Genomic DNA, 23,766 nt, shown 5'->3' on the forward strand with positions numbered 1-23,766 from the left:
GAGGGCAGGAAATGTGTCCATTTATTCGTTCATTCAATTGTATTTATTGAGCGCTTACCGTGTGCAGAGCACTGTACTAAGTGCTTGGGAAGTTGCCCTCTCCCAAGCGCTTAGTACAGTGCTTTGCACACAGTAAGCGCTCAATAAATATGATTGAAGGAACAAATGAATGAACGAACTCCCAATACTCACGCTCATGGCCGCCACGTCGTTCTCATAGGCCTCGCGCACTTTCTTCATGATCTCCTGCTCGGCCCTGCTGCAGTTCTCAATGGAACCCTTGACTGTGATGGTCCGCTCGGGGTTGTACAGGGTCAGATCCTGAAGGCTGGACGGGAGAGAGGGAGCGGAGCCAGGTGACCTCCCCCAGGGCCCCAGCCGAGCCCCTGCTTGAGCCCCGAGGACGTCGGCAGGACACAGAGAGGGGTGACCAGGCAAATGATAATAATAATAGTAATAATTATGGTATTTGTTAAGCGCTTACTATGTGCCAAGCACTGTTCTAAGCACTGGGGGAGATACAAGGTAATCAGGTTGTCCCATGTGGGGCTCAGTCTTAATCCCCATTTTACAGATGAGGTAACTGAGGCACGGAGGAGTTAAGTAACTTGCCCAAGATCACACAGCAGACAAGTGGCAGAGCCGGGATTAGAACCCATGGCCTCTGACTCCCAAGCCCACTAAGCCACGCTGCAAATGAGTGCACCGGGCAGCCTTCCCCTGGGACCGCCCCCACAGACCCAATCAATTAATCAATAATGATAATAATGATCATATTTGTTAAGCACTTACTATGTAGCAAGCACTATACTAGGCACTGGAGTGAATGCAAGCAAATCGGGGTGGGCACAGACTCTGTCCCATTTGGAGCTAACAGTCTCGATCCCCATTTTACAGACGGGGTAACTGAGGCACAGAGAGCCACGCTGCAAATGAGTGCACCGGGCAGCCTTCCCCTGGGACCGCCCCCACAGACCCAATCAATTAATCAATAATGATAATAATGATCATATCTGTTAAGCCCTTACTCTGTAGCAAGCACTATACTAGGCACTGGAGTGAATGCAAGCAAATCGGGTTGGGCACAGACTCTGTCCCATTTGGAGCTAACGGTCTCAATCCCCATTTCACAGACGGGGTAACTGAGGCACAGAGAAGTGAAGCGAATGTGTGGCAGAGCTGGGATTAGAACCCATGACCTCTCGGCTCCCAGGCCTGCGCTGTATCCACTATGCCGTGCTGCTTCTCACTATGCCATGCTGCTTCTTACTACTTCAGGCTGGAGCTTTTATAGCGTTCAGAGCCCTGTACTGAGCACTGGGAAGAATACAGTATAGTAGAACAGGTAAATACGCTCCCTGCCTCCCGGAGTTTACAATCTGGAGACCCCTTGCTCTGCCCCTGCCTGGACCCCCGACCCATGTGGTTCCACCTGGCTAGGGGAGGGGACAGGAAGGCCAAGGATCGGGCCAGGACCCTCAGCAAGTTTGGTCCAGGAGGCTGGGGGTGCTCTCTCCCCAAGACAGGTGATGATTCACGCAGGGTGGGATGGGGAGGCGGGCCGCAGGGTCCTTACGAGGAGATGGTGATCTTGGTATCGGTGTCCTGCTCCACCTTTTTCAGGTTTCGTCCCTCCTTCCCGATCAGCCGCCCCACGAAGTTGTTGTGTGCCAGGACCTTCAGGGGCACCTCGTCAGCCCTGCGGGGAGAGGGGCATTGGGGGTCTCTGGAGGAGGCTGAACGGGTGGGACCTCCAGGGTTCCCTGACCCCCTCGGCTACTGACGGCAAAGACTGTTAGTCTTGTAGCCCAGGCCATGGCCCGAGGCACAGAAGATCCCGTCCAACTGGGGGTCCCCTGAGGACAGAAATGCCCCCACCCTGATTTCCCACCAGACCATGAGGGTCTCCCAAGGACAAGCCTGCACCCTCCTCTCCCTCCCACTGGACCTGGAGTCCCATGAAGACAGAAGTGCATCCACCCCTCCTTCCCACCAGACCAGGGGTCCCCCCAGGACCAGACGACCACCGGCCCTCCCTCCCGCTAGACCGGGGTCTCCCCGAGGTGGGGGAGGTCTCACGTCTTGGTGTCCTTGGCTTCCTTGTGCATGATTTCCAGGATCATCCTGCAGGCGGAAGAGCAGCCCCCGGGGCTGGACTGGATGCTGATGGCCTTCTCCGCCGCCCCCGAGTTCTCCTTCCTGTGCACGTCGATCCTGCGGGCACACCCGAGTCCAGCTCACCTGCCCGTCCACCCTCAGCCCCCTCCCGCTGGACCGGAGGCTCCCTCCCGCCCCCTCAGCCTCTCAGCATGGCATAATGGATAGAGCACCGACCTAGGATCCAAACAATCAAGGGTTCTAATCCCAGCTCCACCACTTGTCTGCTGTGTGACCTTGGGAAAGTCACTTCACCTCTCTGGGCCTCAGTTACCTCATCTGTAAAATGGGGACTAAGACGGTGAGCCCTTTGTGGGACAGAAACTGTATCGAACCCGATTTGTTTGTATCCACCCCAGGGCTTAGTACAGTGGCTCAGTGGAAAGAGCATGGGCTTTGGAGTTAGAGGTCATGGGTTCAAATCTCGGCTCCGCCAAGTGTCAGCTGTGTGACTTTGGGCAAGTCACTTAACTTCCCTGGGCCTAAGTTACCTCATCTGTAAAATGGGGATTAAGACTGTGAGCCCCCCATGGGACAACCTGATCACCTTGTAACCTCCCCAGCGCTTAGAACAGTGCTTTGCACATAGTAAGCACTTAAAAATGCCATTATTATTATAAGTGCTTAACAAATACCATTGTTATTATTGTTATTATCAATCAATCCTTGATTTAGTATTGATCGAGCAACTCCAGAGGGGCAGAGCCCTGGAAAAGGCACTTGGAAGATCACAGCAGAGTTGGCAGACACAATTCCTGCCTTCGAGAAGCTTGCGATCTGATATGTAATTAGACTTACATACTTCTGCAAGTGACACTGATCCCAGTGTCAGGGGAGAAGAGCAGCTGGCCCAAAATGACTCTGCTGATCAGAGGCCTCTGGTCACCAGCTGTTAACCCTAGCCAGCTGCTTCCCAATCCCGCCTCTGGCCCGTCTGCTAATAATAATAAGGATAATGATGGTATTTGTTAAGCACTTACTATGTGCAAGTCACTGTACTAAGGGCTGGGGTGGATACGAGCAAATCAAGTTGGACACAGTCCCTATCCTATGTGGGGCTCACAGTCTCAATCCCCATTTTACAGATGACGTAACCGAAGCACAGAGAAATGAAGTGACTTGTCCAAGGTCACACAGCAGAAAAGGGGTGGAGCTGGGATTAAAGCTCAAGACCTTCCAACTCCCAGGCCCATGCTCTATCCAAGATGCCATGCTGCTTCTCTGCGTCTAGATGGTTCTGTCCCTGCCCCTCTGAGCCACTTGTTTCATCCCCAGCTGCCCTGCTGGCTGGATTTCCCCCTTTCCTTAGCCTCTCCCAATCAAGCCGGCTTCACCCCGCCTCGGCCTGAGGCTGCAGGAGTCTCCCTCACCCCCAGTAGAGAGGGTTCCCCATAGGGGCTGCCACCTTTCTGGAGTCAGACTGGAATTTCTGGGCTCCAAGCTGGGGTCCTGAGGTCTGAGTTTCTGCCATCAGGCTTCCTATTGACTCCCTGCCTCCTATCTCTCTTCTCTCTAGCCCTTACTTCACCCTGCTGCCTGAATCATTTTTCTTAAAAGCCACTCACTCCACATCTCCCCACTCCTCAAAAACCTCCAGGGGTTGCCCATCCATCTCCACATCCAAAGAAATTCCTTACCAACGGCTTTAAGGCACTCGGTGAGCAATCTCCTTCCTACGTTACCTCGCTGATCCCCTACTACAACCTAGCCCATATACTTCGCTCCTGTAATGCCAACCTGTTCTCTGTACCTCGAGCCCAACTATCCCACCGATGACGATCCCTTGCCCACCTCCTCCCACTGGCCTGGAATTCCTCTCCTCTTTCATATTCTACAGCCCACCACTTGCCCATCTTCAAAGCTCTCCGAAAATCACAGCTCCTCTAAGACAACTTTTCTGACTAACGAGTTAATCAATAGCATTTACTGAGCACTTAGAATAATAATAATAATGGCATTTATTAAGTGCTTACTATGTGCAAAGCACTGTTCTAAGCGCTGGGGAAGTTACAAGGTGATCAGGTTGTCCCACGGGGGGCTCACAGTCTTCATCCCCATTTTACAGATGAGGGAACTGAGACACAGAGAAGTTAAGTGAATTGCCCAAAGTCACACAGCTGACAATTGGAGGAGTCGGGATTCGAACCCATGACCTCTGACTCCAAAGCCTGTGCTCTTTCCACTGAGCCATGCTGCTTCTCTATGCAGAGAATGCATGTGCAGAGCACTGTACTAAGTGCTTGAGAGATTAAGCCCTTGCTTTCTCCATTCACCTCTCTTCTATATCGCTTCTGCACTTGGATTACTCTATTTATTTTACTTGTACATATTTACTACTCTATTTTGTTAATGATGTGCATATAGCTATAATTCTATTTGTTCTGACGATTTTGACACCTGTCTACATGATTTGTTTTGTTGTCTGTTCTCCCCCTTCTAGACTGTGAGCCCGTTGTTGGGTAGGGACCGTCTCTATATGTTGCCGACCTGTACTTCCCAAGTGCTTAGTACAGTGCTCTGCACACAGTAAGCGTTCAATAAACACAACTGAATGAAGCTGTACTTCTTAATAACTATAATAATAATGATGATGACGGTATTTATTAAGTGCTTACTATGTGCAAAGCACTGTTCTAAGCGCTTAAACATTTGATCTTCACCCTACCCCCACAACAGTTACTCACACGTCTTTATAGCCCGTCATTTCCACTATCTGTAATTTACCTTAATGTCAGTCTACCCCTACAGACTGTAAAGTTCCTTTTTTTAATGGCATTTGTTAAGTGTTTCTTTCCTATGTGTCAAACAGCAGTTCTAAGCCCTGAGATAGATACAAGTTAATCAGAATGGACACAGTCCCTTGTCCCTTGGAGAAGCAGCATGACTCAGTGGAAAGAGCACGGGCTTTGGAGTCAGAGGTCATGGGTTCAAATCCTGCCTCCACCAACTGTCAGCTGTGTGACTTTGGGCAAGTCACTTAACTTCTCTGTGCCTCAGTTACCTCATCTGTAAAATGGGGATTAAAACTGTGAGCCCCCAGTGGGACAACCTGATCACCTTGTAACCTCCCCAGCGCTTAGAACAGTGGTTTGCACATAGTAAGCGCTTAACAAATACCATCACTCATTCATTCAATCGTATTTATTGAGCACTTACTGTGTGCAGAGCACTGTCCTAAGCGCTTGGGAAGTACAAGTTGGCAACATATAGAGACGGTCCCTACCCAACAGTGGGCTCACAGTCTAGAAGGGGGAGGATTATTATTATTATTGTGGGACTCGCAGTCTAAATAGGAGAACAGGTATTGAGCCCCCATTTTAGAGTTGAGGAAACTGAGGCACAGAGAAGTGAAATGACTTGCCCAAGGTCACACAGTGAGCAGTTAATAATAAAAATAATAATAATAACGGTATTGGTTAAGAGCTTTCTATGTGTTAAGCACTGTTCTAAGTGCTGCAGTAGATACAAGGAGTAGATAGATCCAAACAGGTCGGACACAGTCCCTGTCCCACATGGAGGTCACAGTCTTAATCCCCATTTTACAGATGAGGTAACTGAGTCCCAGACAAGTTAAGCGCCTTGCCCAAGGTCACACAGCAGACAGGATGAATGAATGAATGACATGTGGCGGAGCCAGGATTAGAACCCATGTCCTCTAGCGCCCAGGCCCGTGCTCTTTCTAAGAGGCCATGTTAGCTGGCAGAACTGGAATTAGAACCCAGGTCCTCTGATTCCCAAGCCGGTGTTCTTTCCACTAGGCCATGCTGCTTTTCTTTCCCAAGTGCTGCATACAGTGTTCTGCACACGGAAAGCGCTCAATGAATACCACCAATCGATTAATTAGTTGCTCTCCAGTCCAGCCGGCCCCACCCCACCCACCAATCTGTCCCGCTTCCCGTGCCCACTTCCCGTGCCCGCCCCGCAAGTCGAGCTCACTTGGATTGGGTCTGCTTGGTGATGTTCCGGATGGTGGCCCCTTCCTTGCCAATGATGGCGCCCACGTACTGGGTGGGCACCAGAAGGCGCAGGGGGACGTCGGCCGCCTGCTGCTTTGCCGGGGCTCCGGCCGCCCCGGGCGACCCCCGCCCAGGGCCCCCCCGGGAGCCGAGGCCTCCCCGGCGCCCGCCCTCCGAGCCCTGGGCCGGCTGGTCGTCGGGGATGTAGGAGACCTTCAAGGTGTGGCTCTCCAGCTGGTGGCCGTTCAACTTCGAGATGGCCCTGCAGCCACAAGGAAAGGTCAGTCCGGCGACCCCAAGCCACCCCAGACCCTGAAGCCTCGGAAACCACCTTCAGCAGGGCACGGTGGGGGACCGGCAGAGACCCCAGTCAATCAATCGTATTTATTGAGCGCTTACTGTGTACAGAGCACTGTACTAAGCGCTTGGGAAGTACAAGTCGGCAACACAGAGACAGTCCCTACCCAACAGCGGGCTCACCAGCTAAACAAGCCTGGGCCAGGGGTCTTCGACGCCCCACACCCCGACACCCCCTCGTGTATCATGGTTACCTCGTGTACCGTGGCTCCCTCGTGTACCACGCGTGGTTCCCTCGTGTACCACGCATGGTTCCCTCGTGTACCACGGTTCCCTCGGCATCCAATGCCATCCAGATGGTACCCCATCTTACCTCCTTCCCTTCCCCACAGCACCTGTATATATGTATATATGGTTGTACATATTTATTACTCTATTTATTTATTTATTTTACTTGTACATATCTATCCTAATTATTTTATTTTGTTGGTATGTTTGGTTTTGTTCTCTGTCTCCACCTTTAGACTGCGAGCCCACTGTTGGGTAGGGACTGTCTCTACGTGTTGCCAATTTGTACTTCCCAAGCGCTTAGTGCAGTGCTCTGCACATAGTAAGCGCTCAATAAATACGATTGATGATGATGATGATGCAGGTACACGCTCCAGATCCAAGGCCGCCGTGCCCCGAAGTTCCCCAGAGTGCCCAAGAGGTGGCGCCATCATCAAGACCACAGAGAAATCAAAGTTTCCACCTCCCTCACCCAGTGATTGGCTGAGGGTGGAGGGTTAATAATAATAATAATAATAATAATAATAATGATAATAGCATTATTATAATGGGAGGTCTTCCCAGACTGAGCCTCCTCCTTCCTCTCCCCCTCTCGACCCCCCCGCCTTACCTCCTTCCCTTCTCCACAACACCTGTATATATGTATATATGTTTGTACGGATTTATTAGCCTATTTATTTATTTATTTATTTTACTTGTGCATATCTATTCTATTTATTTTATTTTGTTAATATGTTTGGTTTTGCTCTCTGTCTCCCCCTTCCAGACTGTGAGCCCACTGTTGGGTAGGGACTGTCTCTAGATGTTGCCAACTTGGACTTCCCAAGCGCTTAGTACAGTGCTCTGCACACAGTAAGCGCTCAATAAATACGATTGACTGATTAAGCGCTTACTATGTGCACAGCACTGTTCTAAACACTGGGGAGTTTACAAGATGATTAGGTTGTCCCATGGGGGGCTCACAGTTTTAATCCCCATTTTACAGATGAGGTAACTGAGGCCCAGAGAAGTTAAGTGACTTGCCCAAAGTCACACAACTTTTCACACGACAGTCACACAACACACACCGTCACACAGCAGTGAGGGTTGCCAGCTCAAACTGACCCAATGTGAGATAATAATAATTATTATTATATTATCATTATTATTATGGTGTTTGTTAAGTGCTTACTAGGGTGAACAACACTGGGCACTCCTTGCCCCAGGCCTGGAACTCCCCCAGGGGGAAAATACCCCATACCTCCCAGCCCATCCCGACTCACTGCCGCGTTTGTTCCCGGTTGGAATAGGTGACATTGACTACAGCTGTCTCGCTCTCCGTGTTCACTGCAAAGAGAAACCATCCAGGGTCAAGACTCTGGCCAAGGAAGGCCTCTGACCATTCCCCTCCAGCCCCTTCAGACTCCCCAGTGTCCTGCCTGGGAATAACGATAAATGATAATGGGGTCACCTGTTGAGTGCCTCTAACACATGTCTGCTGGGTGGCCTTGGGGAAGTCACTTCACTTCTCTGGGCATCAGTTACCTCTTCTGTAAAATGGGGATTAAGCATGTGAGCCCCATGTGGGACCAGGACTGTATCCAACCTGATTAACTTGGATCTAGCCCCATGCTTACAACAGTGCTTGGCACATAGTAAGTGCTTAACAAGTACACAGTCCCTGTCCCATGTGGGGCTCACAGTCTTAATCCCTTTTTCACAGAAGAGGAATCTGAGGCACAGAGAATTGAAGTGATTTGCCCAAGGCCACACAACAGACAAGTGGCAGAGCCGGGATTAGAACCCATGACCTCCTGATTTCCAGGCCTGTGCTTTATCCACTATGCCTTGCAGCGTCATTGGTCAACATTTCAATATTTTCCTCAACAAATGTTCTCCTACTGAAAATGAGGCCCTTCATCCCTTAGAAAACCTCCCAGTGTGCAAAGACGCGACCTGAATCCTGGCTAGCGAGGAAGTCCCCGCCACAGCAGGACGGGAGGACTGCCCAAGCACCTAGACCTACTCCTGAACCCCTCTCTGAGAACTGCAAGCCCTTGGGGACCCCTTGCTGTCCCTCAACTAATGGACTACAAGGAGAAGGAGGAGGAGGAAGTGGGAAAGGAGGAGGAGGAAGAGGAAAAGGAGGAGGAGGAAGAGGAGGGGACACCCCCAAAGATGTCATCTTCAGGGAATAGGGTGAAAGATCAGATTGTGGCCATTGTGGAGGCATAATCTCCTTGCTTTCTATTGCTGGTAAGCCCCTAATAATAATAATTGTGGCATTTGTTAACCGCTTACTATGTGCCAAGCACTGTAATACACACTGTGGTAAATCCAAGATCATCAGGTTGCACGCGGAGCTCACAGTCTAAATACGAGGAAGAAGAGATAGTGAATCTCCATTTTGCAGATGAGGGAACTGAGCCACAGAGAAGTGATATGATTTGCCCAAGGTCACACAGCAGGTAAGTGGCAGAACCAGTATTAGAACCCAGATCCTCTGACTCTCAGGCCCGGGCTCCTTCCACTGGGCTATGCTGTTTGTCAGCCACAGAACCAGCGGAGAAGCAGAGAACCCTAGGCAGAGTTCTTTCTCTGGGATGGGCAACTGAAGAGCTTCATTGACAGGACACTTCCAGAGTCACAGTGTGGCTTCAAATCCTGGTGCCACGCAGCAGACATGGTTTTTAAAGGGCTGCAGATTCCAGGGAATGGCAGAGGGCAGCATCAGGACCTCTGCATGGTTTTCCCAGATCTCTCAGGAGCATCTGACATCAGCAGCAGATTCAGACTCCGGAAATTCCCAAGCACAATGAGCCGCCCCAAAAACTTCATCAAGATTCTAAGTTCCTTCCCGGCAGTCCGGCCAGCTGGGTCCAAACAGGGAGGTGCTCTGTCCTATCTGTCCCCTGTAGCCGATGGGGTAAAGTGGGGATGTGGAGTGAAATGGATCTGGTCCTGTTCGACTCATCCTTCTCCCCCATGCTGGAGGATACAACCAGAGACCTGGATGCAGGTGACAAACAATGCTTCCGCTCCTCCGGGAATCTCTGCCAACTCAACAGAGTTAGAACATCATCCTTCTGACAACCATTCAAGACCTGCCATAAGCAGATAACCGTACCCTCGAGGCCCACACCAGAAAAGACGTGCAAATGATTGTAAACCGCTTCGCCAAATCAGCCAGCCGTTACAGGCTGATAAGAAGCCTAAGGAATACAGAGGTGATGTAGCAGCCAGAACCAGGGAAGCCTTACAGAGCAACCTAAAATGTGTATTGGCAGTAGAGCTAAATGCTGGCAATGAATTCTGCTACCTAGGCAGTGATACGACGACTGACCAGAAAAGTAGAAAACTGAATCAGAAAGGCCAGCACGTTTCTGAGAAGCCTGGAAGAACATAGCATAGATCTGTAGACCCGTCCAGCCTTCTTCCTAGCTGGGATATCGACAGCCATCATATTGGTTCCTTGAGCTTTTCCAACAGTGTCACTCATGGGTTAGACTCAACATCGAATGGCAAGACGGCCTCCCAAGCCATGAAGTCCTAGAATGAAGTCAGTCTCCTGGTTTGGAGCTATGCTCTCCTCCACATGGCTGCACTAGGTGAAGGGACTGGATGACAGCAGGGGACCCAAACAAGTGCTGAATGGTGAGCTGAAATGGGGAAATAAAAGCAAGGAGGGCAGAGGAAACATTTTAGGGACAAGGTAAAGCAAAGCCTGAGGTGATACTGCATCCCAGCTGAAAACTGGGGGTCAATTCCTAAGGACACATTACTGTCAACTAAGGAGCAGAAGCTTCCTAAGTTTTGTGCGACAAGGAGGGCAAAATGCACACAGCACCAGATCCTGCAAATGCAATAGCACAACAAAGGACAATCTTTGTGTGTGTGCAGTGTGGCTGTGTCTGAGGAGCTCAGCCAGAGGCGCGACCACAGGTCAATTTCTCCATTGGTGATGTCAAGCTCATCTTGTCCTATGCCGTTGTGTCATCTCTAACCCACACATCTCTCCCAGAACACCCCACCTCCATCTGCAGTCGTTCTGGTAGTGGATCCATAGAATTTTCTTGGTTAAAAATCCATAAAGTGGTTTACCATCACCTCCTTCCGTGCAATAAACTAACTTGAGTCTCTGCCCTTGACTCTCCCATGCTGCTGCTGCGGAGCACAGGTGAGTTTTGACTTGTAGCATATCGCCTTCCACTCGCTAGCCACGGCCCAAGCTAGGAATGGAATATATATGCCTCTGCTTGACTCTCCCTCCCATAGTGGAGACTGGTAGAGTATAGGAAACTCTCCAGTTGCGACCCTAAGATAGGTGATGTCAAGCACGTAGGACAGATATATATATTTTATGTTGAGCGGAAGTTCGGTCTAAACGATGATGGTGAGACTGCCCCTCATAAGTGTGCATCTTCAAGACAGAATCCCTTACATCCTTGCACACTCCTATTTATCCATGATGGAAAAGTTGTGCATCTTTCTAGATGAGCACTGCTCAGACACCAAGGATTAAGAGGGGAAAGGTAAGACCTATAGGCAGCAGGATATGTATTTGAGTTATTTCTGCAGTAGCGGTGAGGGTGTGCACCGGACCATCCCCGCTCTCTCACCCATTCCCCCATGCCCAGCCGGGCGACTGGTGGGGGAGCAGGTGGGGTTTGTGTTCCTAGGACAGAACATCTCTGAGATATCGTAAACTCCACTGGGCCTCCCGCCACTTGGCTGGCCATCATTAAGTATCATCCTCAAGAGTGGTTCAGGAACAATTTGGGGGTGAGATTGGGTTGGAGAACAGCAACAACTAAAAAATCCACTGATCTTCTACCATAGCTCTCTAGACTGCATAGAAGAGGTGGCAAGACTGACCTGAGGAGCCCCAGACTCTAGACTAAGAGGTCATTCAGGCCCCAGTGGGAGTGGGAAGTGAGGCCAAGAGATGAGCTATCCAGGGAATCTTCCCAACTGCCCCCTCCCCGTGTCCCCTTTCCCTATCCTCCCCGTGCCCCCTTTCCCTATCCTCCCCACACCCAACCTATCCTCTATCCACCTTTCTCCCCCCATCCTCCGCTCTCCTGCCCACTCATCCTCCCCTTCTGTCCTCCCTTTCCCACCCTCCTTGATCTCTCCCAAGCACTTGGTACAGTGCTCTGCATACAGTGAGTGCTTACTCAATCAATCAGTAAATCAATCAACTGAATTTACTGAGTGTTTACTGTGAGCAGAGTACTGTACTAAGCGCTTGGGAGGGGACAAAATAAGATTTGGCAGACATGTTCCCTGCCCACCGGGAGCTTAAAGCCTTCCATACATTGATCAATTGAACTTCCACACTCTCCCTCCCTCCATCTTCACCCCTCGTCCTTCCCCACCCTCTTCCCTCAACCCCCCGAATCCTCAGCCCGCGCAGGGCCCACCTTGTTCACAGTTCTCCACGGTCCCGTACTGAGCCAGCAAACTGTCCAGCACCTAGGAAAGCCGGTAGGGAAATGTTCTTCCAAGCACTTGAGGTCAAATCTCTTCCCCCACTCTCCAGCAACCCCCACTCCCTGCCATGCCTGGCTAGCCCCCGGGCCTGGTGCCTATGTCTGCCTGCCCCTGAGCCACTCAAAGGTGCCAGCTTGCCAATGGCTTAGGAGAGTGAAGAATGACTTGCTGGGAGAGGGCTAAAGAAGGTATCGAGGGCCAGGGAATGGGCATCGTGTAGCCTACAGGGTCCAGAAAGGGAACTCTGGGCTGGATTGGGGCCACCGAGGAGCGGAATCATGCTATAATATTCCCTTTCTTGCGCCCTTTTGCCCAGCTGGGAGAACAGCACACCCGGGGGCTTCTGGATAGCTTTGGTGCCGTCACCTCAGCCCCCATGCTGGGCTGGAGAAATAGCAACCCCAAACCCCCAAGGGGATCCAGGGCCGGACCCCTGACCAGCTGGTCAGGTGGTCTGGTGGTCACAGGGATTCAGTCCAGACCCACAGATGGAGCCCCACCCAATCCTAGCCCAGTCCCATCCTCTGCCCCACAAGCTGTGCCCCGGACTAAGCAAGCAGAGGCTAGTGCAAGGGAAGCCCCTGGGCCCAGGAACCCACATGAGGGCATTATCACCCCAAACAAAGCACCAACCAGTTTGGGTCATGCCCCTGATGCCCTACAGCCCCCCACCACTGGCTCCACGCCCCCCCCCCCCCACAAACCCCTGCCCCTCAGGGCCCGGGACACTTACCTCCCACCGGAGCTGGGGGGGAATATTTCGGATCTGAATTTTCCGACTCCTGAAATCAAGGGAGAAGAGGTTGGAGCGCAGATCCGTGCCCATGCCCTAGCCTGGCAGGCTGGTCCTGGCCTGTCCGTCCCAGGGAGGGTGGGGGCTGAATGGGACCCTGGGAAAGGTGAAAAAGGGAGTCCAGGGAGGGTGTGGAGTCGGGGTGCCAGGGAGGGGTTTCTGGAGAGGGTATGGGGAGGGGGCACAGGTGGGGAGCGCCCAGGGAGGCCATGGGGAGGAACCACCAGAGAGCGTTTGCAGAAGGGAGGGGAAAAGTTATTGAATCCGCTAGGCATGAGGTTGCCAACAACAAACCAGAATGAGTCTTGCAAAGAGTTGCTGCTTTCTTATACTGCTACTTTGTCCCCAAATTGCCCCTTTCTTCTGGAATTCCCTCCCACATGCCCCCTCCTGAGGCAGTAATAATAACTGTGGTACTTGTTCAGCACTTACTATGTGCCAGGCAGTGTACTAAGTGCTGGGGTGGATACAAGCAATTCAGGTTGGACACCGTCCCTGTCCCACACTGGGCTCACCATCTTAATCCTCATTTTCCAGATGAGGTACCTGAGGCACAGAGAAGTGAAGCGACTTGCCCAAGGCTACACAGCAGACAAGTGGCAGAGCCGGGGTTAGAATCCATGACCTTCTGACTCTCCTGCCCATGCTCTATCCACTACTCCAGGCTGCTTCCCCAATCTCACCTCCTCCAGGAAGCCTCCCCGACTAATCAGAGAGAAGCAGCAACGCGTCCTGCACCCATGACCCCGCCTCAACATGAAGCCCCAGACCCCTCCTTCCTGTCCCTTCCCCCATCTATTTTTTTTCAATCAAATTTTCTAAGAGCTTACTACATGCCAGGCACTGTACTAAGCACTGGAGTAGATACCAGATAATTCAGCTGGACACAGTCCCTGTCCCACATAGTGTTCACAGTCTTAATCCTATTTTACAGATAAGGTAACTGAGGCATAAATAGTGTGACTTTGCCAAGACCACACAGCAGAAAAGAGGAGGAGCCTAGATTAGAACCCAGGATCTCTGACTCGCAAGTCTGTGTTCTTTCCATTAGACTGCACTGCTTCTCTATCCACTCCCAGGAAAACCTCCTCAGCACAGAGCACTGGATTAGGGACTTCAGAGACCACAACAGACATAGACAAAATAGTATTTGTCCCCTAGAAGCTTGCAAATCTAATGGGGGAAACTGTTGATGAATAAATAGTAGCAATAATAATAATAATAATGGTGGTAGAGGGGATGAGGGAGGGGGCTGAGGTTGGTCAGAGGGCAGTCCTCTAGATTGTAAACTCATTGTGGGCAGGGAATTTGTCTGTTCGTTGTTATATTGTACTCTCCCAAGTGCTTAGTACAGTGCTCTGCACACTGTAAGTGCTCGATAAATACAATTGCCTAAATGCTGGGGTATGTCCAAAATAATCAGGTTGGATACAGTCCCGACCCCACATGTAGCTCACAATCTAAGGGAAAGGGAGAATATGCATTGAATCCACATTTTAAAGACGAGGAAAATGAGGCCCAGAGAAGTTAAAAACCAGTCAGAGTGGATGTAAATAATAAATAAGAAACTGAGGGGGTAGCTGGATCAGTTCAAATCAGTAAGGAGATGAGGGCAGAGCAGGGCTGCAGGAATCAGTCAGGGCAGGCCTCCTTGAGGAGGGGGGTCTTTTGGTGGTGGGGCAGGACCCTGAGGGGTGTGGTTTGGTGGCACTTAGCAAGGAGGGAGAGCCGGGTGTCCAGTGGGTCAGAGGTGGTGAGTCAAGGGGCAGTCCTCTATGACTTTGAGCTCACTGTGGACCGAATGTGTCTGTTGTTGTACTCTCCCAGGTGCTTAGTACAGTGCTTTGCACACGGTAAGCGCTCAAAAAATACAATTGAATGAATGAATGAAGGAAGGCAAAGGACAGAACTGATGTTAATTCGGAGTGAGACTACAGAGGGTCTGTCTGAAACAAAGGGGTTTGCTCCAGGTGGCTCATATTCCAGCTCCAAGCTGGGAGAACCAGGAATACTGGGAGCACTGGGAACCCTGGGAGTGCCAAGAATGTTGGGAGCCCTGGGAACGCCAGGAGCACCAGGAGCACTCGGTGCACCGGGAATTCGGAGAACGCCGGGAGCACTGGTCTTATCCGGATGGGCCTGGGGACAAAGGTCTTGGGGGAAAAGCCATGGGGTGGACTTGCTCCCTTGGGACAGTGAACACTAGGTAATTTGTGAGGTTTCCATGGGACGCCGATGGACCCCCAGACTGGCTTGGCCACCATTCCTGCCCTTGGTCCTCAGGGGAAATGGTCAGGCAGCACGGACATTAGCAATGACCAGACCAGGAGCTGACCATCCCCGGCCCCCGGCCCAGGTGAGGGACAGATGGGAAGGAGTGGAGAAGCTGCAGAAGAAGAAGGGGCAGCAAAGACAAGCCAGCTCAGGGACTCCTGTAACCCCAGTGACCTCGATGATGCTAAGGCTGCCCAGGTTCAGCAGAGCCAGCCTAATAATAACGGTACTTGTTATGTACTTACCTTGTGCCAAGCACCGTACTAAGCACTGGGGTAGATATAAGATAATCAGGTTGGACACGGTCTCCATCCATGTGGGGCTCACAGTCTTAAGTAGGAGGGAGTCGGATTTAATCCCTATTTTACAGATGAGGAAGCTGAGGCCCAGAGAGGTTAACTGTTTTGCCCAAGGTCACCCAGCAGACAAGTGGCAGAGCCGGGATTCAGACCCAGGTCCTCAGTCTCCACAGAAATATCCTGAATAAAGGCAGCAGGAGACTATAGCTGGAAAAATCAATTTCCAGACAATCCATTAGCACCCGGGCTGGGGGCTGTCGGCAACTGCTCTCCCAAAAAACCTGAGGTCCTTTTAAAGTCAGCTCAGAGGCCAGCGGTCGGGGGAAGTCCAGGGTGGGTTGCTATGTGCTGGGGAGACTGGATTTAAGGCCAGTGGAGCTGGGTTCTAATCTCAGTTCTGATTCTGGGGCTGTGTGTCTTTAGGCAAATTGTTTAACCTCTCTGGGATTTACAATAATAATAATAATAATAATAATAATGGCATTTGTTAAGCGCTTACTATGTGCAAAGCACTGTTCTAAGCGCTGGGAGGATACAAGGTGATCAGGTTGTCCTACATGGGGCTCACGGTCTTCATCCCCATTTTGCAGATGAGGTAACTGAGGCTCCGAGAAGTTAAGTGACTTGCCCAGGGTTACACAGCAGACATGTGGCGGAGTCGGGATTTGAACCCATGACCTCTGACTCCAAAGCCCGGGCTCTCGCCACTGAGCCACAACTTGGCTTGGATGGTTTGGCTCCATCAGCCAGATGGAAAGGAGGAAGAGTCCTGTGTCTTCCTGGGAAGGGAGGGTGGAAGTGGAGCACCCCACAAGGTAAATTCCACACAAATACCATAATAATAATATTTTATTTTATTTTATTTTGTTAATGTTTGGTTTTGTTCTCTGTCTCCCCCTTTTAGACTGTGAGCCCACTGTTGGGTAGGGACTGTCTCTATATGTTGCCAATTTGTATTTCCCAAGCACTTAGTACAGTGCTCTGCACACAGTAAGCGCTCAATAAATATGATTGATTATTATGATGATGATAATAATAATATAACATTATTATTAAGTCCCAAAGCAACCCCCTCTCAAGAGCTGGCTGAAAACATGAGCTGCTCACTGGTTCACAGCTGGATCGAGCTGAACTTCTGGGTGTCTATGGAGTCTGACTCCTGTTATAGCTTTTAGACTGTGAGCCCACTGTTGGGTAGGGACTGTCTCTATATGTTGCCAATTTGTACTTCCCAAGCGCTTAGTACAGTGCTCTGCACATAGTAAGCGCTCAATAAATACGATTGATTGATTGATTGATTATAGCTGGGGCTGTCACCAGTGCCAATCAAGCTTACCCTGTCAAATACAAAGCCGTGCTCTATCCCTTTCTTCTTGGCATTACTCCCCACCCCCACCCCCACACCAGCCCACTGTCCCCCAGGGCCAGCAGGGATTGGGGCTGGAAGAGGGGACTTCTGCCAGGCCAGGGGTGGAGACAGGACAGGCGGTCTCTGGGCCTCAGTTACCTCACCTGTAAAATGGGGGTTAAGCGCATGAGCCCATTGAGGCACAAGGACTGTGTCCAACCCAATTATCTTGTATCTACCCCGGCGCTTAGTACAGTGCCCGGCACATAGTAAGTGCTCAACAATAATAATAATTCTGGTATTCGTTTAGTGCTTACTGTGTGCCAAGCACTGTACCAACTGCTGGGGTGGATCCAAGCAAATCTGCTTGCACATAGCCCCTGCCCCACGTAGGGCTCACAGTCTCGATGTCCATTTTACAGATGAGGAAACTGAGGCACAGAGAAGTGAAGTGACTTAAGGTCACACAGCTGGCAGGTGGTGGAGCGGGGATTAGAACCCATGACTTTCTGACTCCCAAGCTCTATCCACTAGACCATGCTGTTTCCCAAATACCAATATCACCATTATTATTATTATTGTCACACTCCCATTCCCTTTCCTAATCTCAGCCAGACCCCCTGCCCCACTATCTTCAGCCAACTCCTTGTGCCAATCCTCCCGCCCACTGAGCGATTGGAGACCGCTCCAAACCGTCACAGTGAAAGTTTGCCTGGGCGAAGGGGGATATTCCCCTCTGATCCCACTCCCCCTGGAAACGGATGCCCACCTCGACGGCTTGATTCATTCATCCATTCGTTCATTCTTTCGGTGCTATTTATTGAGTGCTCACTGTGTGCAAAGCACCTTACTATGTTCTTGGGAGAATACAATATGACAATAAACTGACACATTCCCTGCCCACAGTGAGCTCACAGTGTAGAGGGGGAGGCGGGCATTAATATAAGTAAGCAAATAAATAAAGATATGTACATAAGTGTCGTGGAGCTGGGAGGGGAGATGAGCTTGGTACAGTGTTCTGCACACAGTAAGCACTCAATAAATACGATTGAATGAAGGGTGACACAGAAGGGAGTTGGAGAAAAGGAAAGGAGACGGAAGGCTTCTTGGAGATGTGTCTTTAATAAGGCTTTGAAGGTGGGGAGAGTAGTTGTCTGATATGACAGACAATTATTTGTTGCTGTACTTGTTGCTGAATTGTACTTCCAAGCTCTTAGTACACACAGTAAGTGGTCAATAAATACGATTGAATGAATGAATGAATATGAAGGAAGGCATATTAATGTCCGCCTTCTCCTCTAGACTGTAAGCTTATTGTGGGCAAGGGATGTGCTTGTTATATTGTTCTACTGTACTCTCCCAAGCACTTAGTACAGTGCTCTATACACAGTAAGCACTCAATAAACCTCCTTCCCTTCCCCACAACACCTGTATATATGTATATATGTTTGTACATATTTATTACTCTATTTATTTATTTTACTTGTACATATCTATTCTATTTATTTTATTTTGTTAGTATGTTTGGTTTTGTTCTCTGTCTCCCCGTTTTAGACTGTGAGTCCACTGTTGGGTAGGGACTGTCTCTATATGTTGCCAACTTGTACTTCCCAAGCGCTTAGTCCAGTGCTCTGCACACAGTAAGTGCTCAATAAATACGATTGATTGATTGATTGATTGATTGATTGATTGAATAAATATGACTGACTGACTGACCAGCCTGGAGGGCAGGGGGATGGATTAATTGGACACTCAGGGTTCCAGGATCTCCAGCCCAGACAGAAGTCATCAGCGGGCCGAGGCCCAAAGAGCCGGAAGTGGGATTCCGAGGGGCGGGCGGAAGTCCCAACACCTCCCATTTTGGGATTGCGGCTCAAAGGTCAGGAATCTGGCTCGCATCAGTGGCGGCACCCTCTACCTCAGGGGCCTTTCTTTGGCGGAGGTGGGAGCTGGGGGTGGGGGGGGACACTGAAACTGGATCCGTGGCTGGGATGTTAATCCAGATCCCCATGGAAAGGAATGGCAGGGAAATTCCGGGCGGGAATGTGTGGAATGTACCAGCCCCGGGAGGGGTCAAAGGGATTTAACCGATAAAGGATCCACTCCACGCGGCCCCCCTTTCCCTACCTGCTGGCCTGTCTGTCTGTCCATCCTCACCGCCCCAGAGCGAGGGGAGTCTGAGGCCAGGATTGCCTGCAGGGGAAACCATGCCCTTGGGGGTCCGGTGGACTGGGGTGGGGGGCTCACCCTCTCACGCCCCTTCATCATCAGTGGAATTCATTGAACGTTTACTGTGTGCACAACACTGTATTAAGCACTTGGGAGAGTACAATACAACAGAGTTGGTAGACAATCAATCAATCAATCAATCAATCACATTTATTGAGCACTTACTGTGTGCAGAGCACTGTACTAAGCGCTTGGGAAGTACAAGCTGGCAACATATAGAGACAGTCCCTACCAACAGTGGGCTCACAGTCTAGAAGGGGGAGACAGAGAACAAAACCAAACATACTAACAAAATAAAATAAATAGAATAGATAGGTACAAGTACCATAAATAAATAGAGTAATAAATATGTACAAACATATATACATATATACAGGTGCTGTGGGGAAGGGAAGGAGGTAAGATGTGGGGGATGGGGACAAGTTCCCTGCCCACATAATAATAATAATAATAATGGCATTTTATTCAATGCTTACTATGTGCAAAGCACTGTTCTAAGCACTGGGGAGGATACAAATTGATGAGGCTGTCCCACAAGGGGCTCACATTCTTAATCCCCATTTTACAGATGAGGTAACTGAGGCACAGAGAAGTTAAGTGACTTGCCCAGAGTCACACAGCTGACAAGCAGCAGAGCACAGATTTGAACCCATGACCTCTGACTCCAAAGCCCAGGCTCTTTCCACTGAGCCATGCTGCTTCTCTATAATAATGATGGCATTTACTAAGCGCTTAGTATGTGCAAAGCACTGTTCAAAGCGCTGGGGAGGTTACAAGGTGATCAGGTTGTCCCACAGGAGGCTCACAATCTTAATCCCCATTTTACAGATGAGGCAACTGAGGCACAGAGAAGTTAAGTGACTTGCCCAGAGTCACACAGCTGACAAGCAGCGGAGCTGGGATTTGAACCCATGACTTCTGACGCCAAAGCCCATGATCTTTCCACTGAGCCACGCTGCTTCTCTTCACATCGAGTTTACCGTATAGAGGGGGAGACAGACATTAGTAAAAGTAATTTTTGGTATATAATTTATAGATCTGTCCATAAGTGCTCTGGGGTGAATATCAAATGCCCATCCTCTCTGCCACCCATTTCCCCAGAATCACTGACCACCAGCCAACCACTGGCCGCTACCACCTATGCCCCCCTGCCTGGGAGACCCCATTCATTCATTCATTCAATTGTATTTATTGAGCACTTACTGTGTGCAGAGCACTGGACTCAGCGCTTGGGAAGTACAAGTCAGCAACATATAAGACGGTCCCTGCCCAACAATGGGCTCACAGTCTAGAAGGGGGAAAACAGAAAACAATACAAAACATGTAAACATGTTTTGTTTGTAAGAGAAGCAGCATGGCTCAGTGGAGAAGAGCACGGGCTTTGGAGTCAGAGGTCATGGGTTCAAACCCCCGCTCCGCCCATTGTCAGCTGTGTGACTTTGGGCAAGTCACTTAACTTCTCTGGGCCTCAGTTACCTCATCTGTAAAATGGGGATTGAGACTGTGAGCCCCACGTGGGACAACCTGATCACCTTGTAACCTCCCCAGCGCTTAGAACAGTGCTTTGCACATAGTAAGTGCTTAATAAATGCCATTATTATTATTATTATGTAAATGGGTGAAATCAAAATCGTCAGAACAAATAGAATTATAGCTGCAATGAACATCATTAACAAAATGAATAGTCCACTAGTGGGCCAGTAGAATGAAGGACCTTTCCGAAGAGACTACGCTAGACTGCAAGGCCAAGGGAAAAAACATTCAATTCCTCAGACTCACTTCCGATAGCCCAACCTGATTTCTCTTAGGCCTTCAGCCTGAATTCCATTAACCCCAAAACCTGGTTTCAATAAACCCACATGTTTCTTTTAGGCCTTCTGCCTGATTTCCACCAACCCTGCTGCCTGATTTCAATAAGGCCACCTGTTTCTCCTAGGCCTTCTGCCTGATTTCCATTAACTCTCCTGCCTGATTTCAATAAATCCACCTGTTTCTTTTGTGCTTTCTGCCTGATTTCCCTGAACTCCACTGCCTGATTTCAATAAATCCAGCTGTTTCTTTTTCACCTTCTGCCTGATTTCAGCAAGCCCGTTTGCTTCTTTTAGAAGCCCCCTACCTGGTCCCCACTAAGCTCAGCCTGGTTGTTGCCGACTTGTACTTCCCAAGCGTTTTGTACAGTGCTCTGCACACAGTAAGTGCTCAATAAATACGATTGAATGAATGAATGGTTCTTCCGTGCCCAGGGCTGGAAGAGTTTTTTGTTTGGGGTTTTTTTTAATGGTATTTGTTCAGTGCTTACTATGTGCCAGGCACTGTTCTAAGAGCTGGGGTAGATACAAGATAATCAGGTTGGACACAGTCCCTGTCCCACATGAGGCTCACAAACAATCCCCATTTTACAGATGAGGTAACTGAGGCACAGAGAAGTGTGTGTCCAAGGTCACACAGCAGACATATGCCAGAGCAGGAATTAGAACCCAGGTCCTGATTCCCAGGCTTGTGCTCTATCCACTAGGTCATACTGCTTCCAGAGTTGCACAGAGTGTAGCTTAAATCCCTCCTGCTGCAATTTCAAAGTGAAAATGGAGACCAGCCGGTCTGGCGCCAACACACTTGTTACAGATGGGTTATTAAATGGCCACCTTGGCCTTCTCTTTCTCAGCCACATACAAGGACTACCATTTGCCAGCTGTATGCTGTCTTCTGCCTGAGACCAAATCCCACTGGTTCTTCCTCTGGGATCCTCCCCTTCTTCTCCAGAATAATAATAATAATAATAATGGTATTTGTTAAGCACTTACTATGTGCCAGGCACTGTAGGGACCATCTCTATATGTTGCCGACTTGTACTTCCCAAGCGCTTAGTACAGTGCTCTGCACACAGTAAGCGCTCAATAAATACGATTGAATTAATGAACGAACTGTACTAAGCTCTGGGGTAGATACAAGATAATCGGGTTGGACACAGTCCCTGTCCCACACTGGGCTCACAGTCTTCATCCCCATTCTACAGATGAGGGAACTGAGCCCCAGAGAAGTTAAGTTCACTTTGAAGGAGGCTTTAAAGATGGCCCCTCTGAGGGCCAGGCTGGGTGGGGTGAGGTGGGATGAGGGGGTAGTGCAGGAAGGAAGAGGGCTGGATGGGGTGGGAAGGATTAGGGCAGAGCAGGGTTGGGCAGAGCGGGATAAGCCCCGCTCTGGTTCTGCAGATGGCAACGGTGGGGCTGGCCAGGTGCCAACCCAGACCCTCACACTGGCAGCAGCATGGCAGGCTGGGGGGCACGGGGTGGGGCCGGCAAGCAGGACGTAGGGCTGTGGGGCATGGGTGGAGGGGCACGCGTTGAGGAGCATGGGCTGCCAGGGGTGCAGAGGGCAGAGAGGAGGCAGCCCGGGGGTGCAGGGTGCAGAGGGGAGACGGGAAAGATGACATGAGGGAAAACTGGGGAGGGAAGGAAACAGGCTCATCTCAGAACCAGAAGGGGAGCTCGACGGGCACTCCTAGAAGCGTGACCTGTTCACACAAACACAGGCGCCCACGTGTTCACATAAACAGACACACACGTGTTCCCATAAACACACAGGCCGGCACGCTCGCGTTCACACGGATCCATGCGCACTCCCCCGTGCCCGGGACGATGAGCTCGAGAGCTCTCTCTCCTCCCTCAGCCCCAGTCCCTGGCATTCCTGCTGACCAGCCTGGTGGCCGGGAGAGAGGCTGACCCCCAGGGCCCAGTTTCATGAAATCCCCTTCTTCCTCACTCCTAGTGACCTCTTGAAGGGGGGGGACAGGCTGGGGGTGCAGAGAGGAGACAGGCCACAGGTGGCAAAAGGTGCAGAGGGGAGGCAGACCAGGGGTGCAGGGTGCGGTACCTTCAGTGATACGCTCAGCAGTACTAGAGACAGTGCTCCCAGCTTTGCTCTCCGCAGTGCCAGATACCGCGCTCTCAGTCAATCTATCAATCAATCAATCGTATTTATTGAGCACTTACTGTGTGCAGAGCATGCCCTGAATGCCCTGAATCATGCCCCGCGCCATTCCTTCGCGGGACTGAGGCCGGTTCTCTACTCAGGGAATTCCCGGAGCAGTGGCTGGCAGTGGAGGGGTATTCCCCAGTTACTGGGCATGGCCTTTCCGGGCGGGCAGCCAGCCCGGCAGCGGCCCCGGGCGAGACTGCCCCGGGGGCGGGAGGCCTCTGCCCTGCGGCTGGCCCCAAGGGCACAGCTGGGCATTGCCCTCCGGACCCGACCCAGACTGCTGGCTGGGCCGCTGCCCTCGGGGGCAAGGCAGCCTGGGCTGGGCATAGTGCCTAGTGCAAGCACTTAGTACAGTGCTCTGCACACAGTAAGTGCTCAATAAATACTACTGAATGAGGCAGAAAACAGCAAACAACAAAATCCACCCCTAGCCCTGCAATTACTTAACAACCTCAGCAGCACTTGGGCCACCGTCCTGGGCCCTGGGGGAGGGAAGCCAGCTATATATTCCACCATGTCCAATCCGACTAGCTTGCGTCTACCCCAGCGCTTTGTACAGTGTCTGGCACATAGGCTTTACCAATACCACAATTATTATTTCTGGGGACTGAGATTAGGCACAAGGAAGAATTAAAGCAGGGTGGCCTTGTGGAAAGGGCTCAGGACTAAGAGTAGGTG

General features: G+C 50.6%; 1 protein-coding gene across 5 annotated transcripts in view; it reads right to left on the reverse strand.

The window, feature by feature from the left end:
* Nucleotides 1-23,766, reverse strand: part of IGF2BP1 (insulin like growth factor 2 mRNA binding protein 1) — a 57,357-nt gene that overhangs the window by 12,735 nt on the left and 20,856 nt on the right. For 3 of the 5 annotated variants that reach the window (XM_038754203.1, XM_038754201.1, XM_038754204.1), the window contains exons 3-9: nt 12,904-12,952; nt 12,101-12,152; nt 7,961-8,024; nt 6,094-6,375; nt 2,080-2,214; nt 1,577-1,699; nt 193-328 (exon numbers count right to left, since the gene is read on the reverse strand). In XM_038754203.1, the coding sequence (XP_038610131.1) occupies nt 193-328; nt 1,577-1,699; nt 2,080-2,214; nt 6,094-6,375; nt 7,961-8,024; nt 12,101-12,152; nt 12,904-12,952 (841 nt within the window). Of the gene's footprint in view, nt 1-192; nt 329-1,576; nt 1,700-2,079; nt 2,215-6,093; nt 6,376-7,960; nt 8,025-10,020; nt 10,036-12,100; nt 12,153-12,903; nt 12,953-23,766 lie in introns of all 5 variants that reach the window. The other 2 variants (XM_038754202.1, XM_038754205.1) reach the window with 2 other exon arrangements.

This window comes from Tachyglossus aculeatus, chromosome 11, assembly GCF_015852505.1.
Source record: "Tachyglossus aculeatus isolate mTacAcu1 chromosome 11, mTacAcu1.pri, whole genome shotgun sequence".
NCBI classification, from domain to species: domain Eukaryota; kingdom Metazoa; phylum Chordata; class Mammalia; order Monotremata; family Tachyglossidae; genus Tachyglossus; species Tachyglossus aculeatus.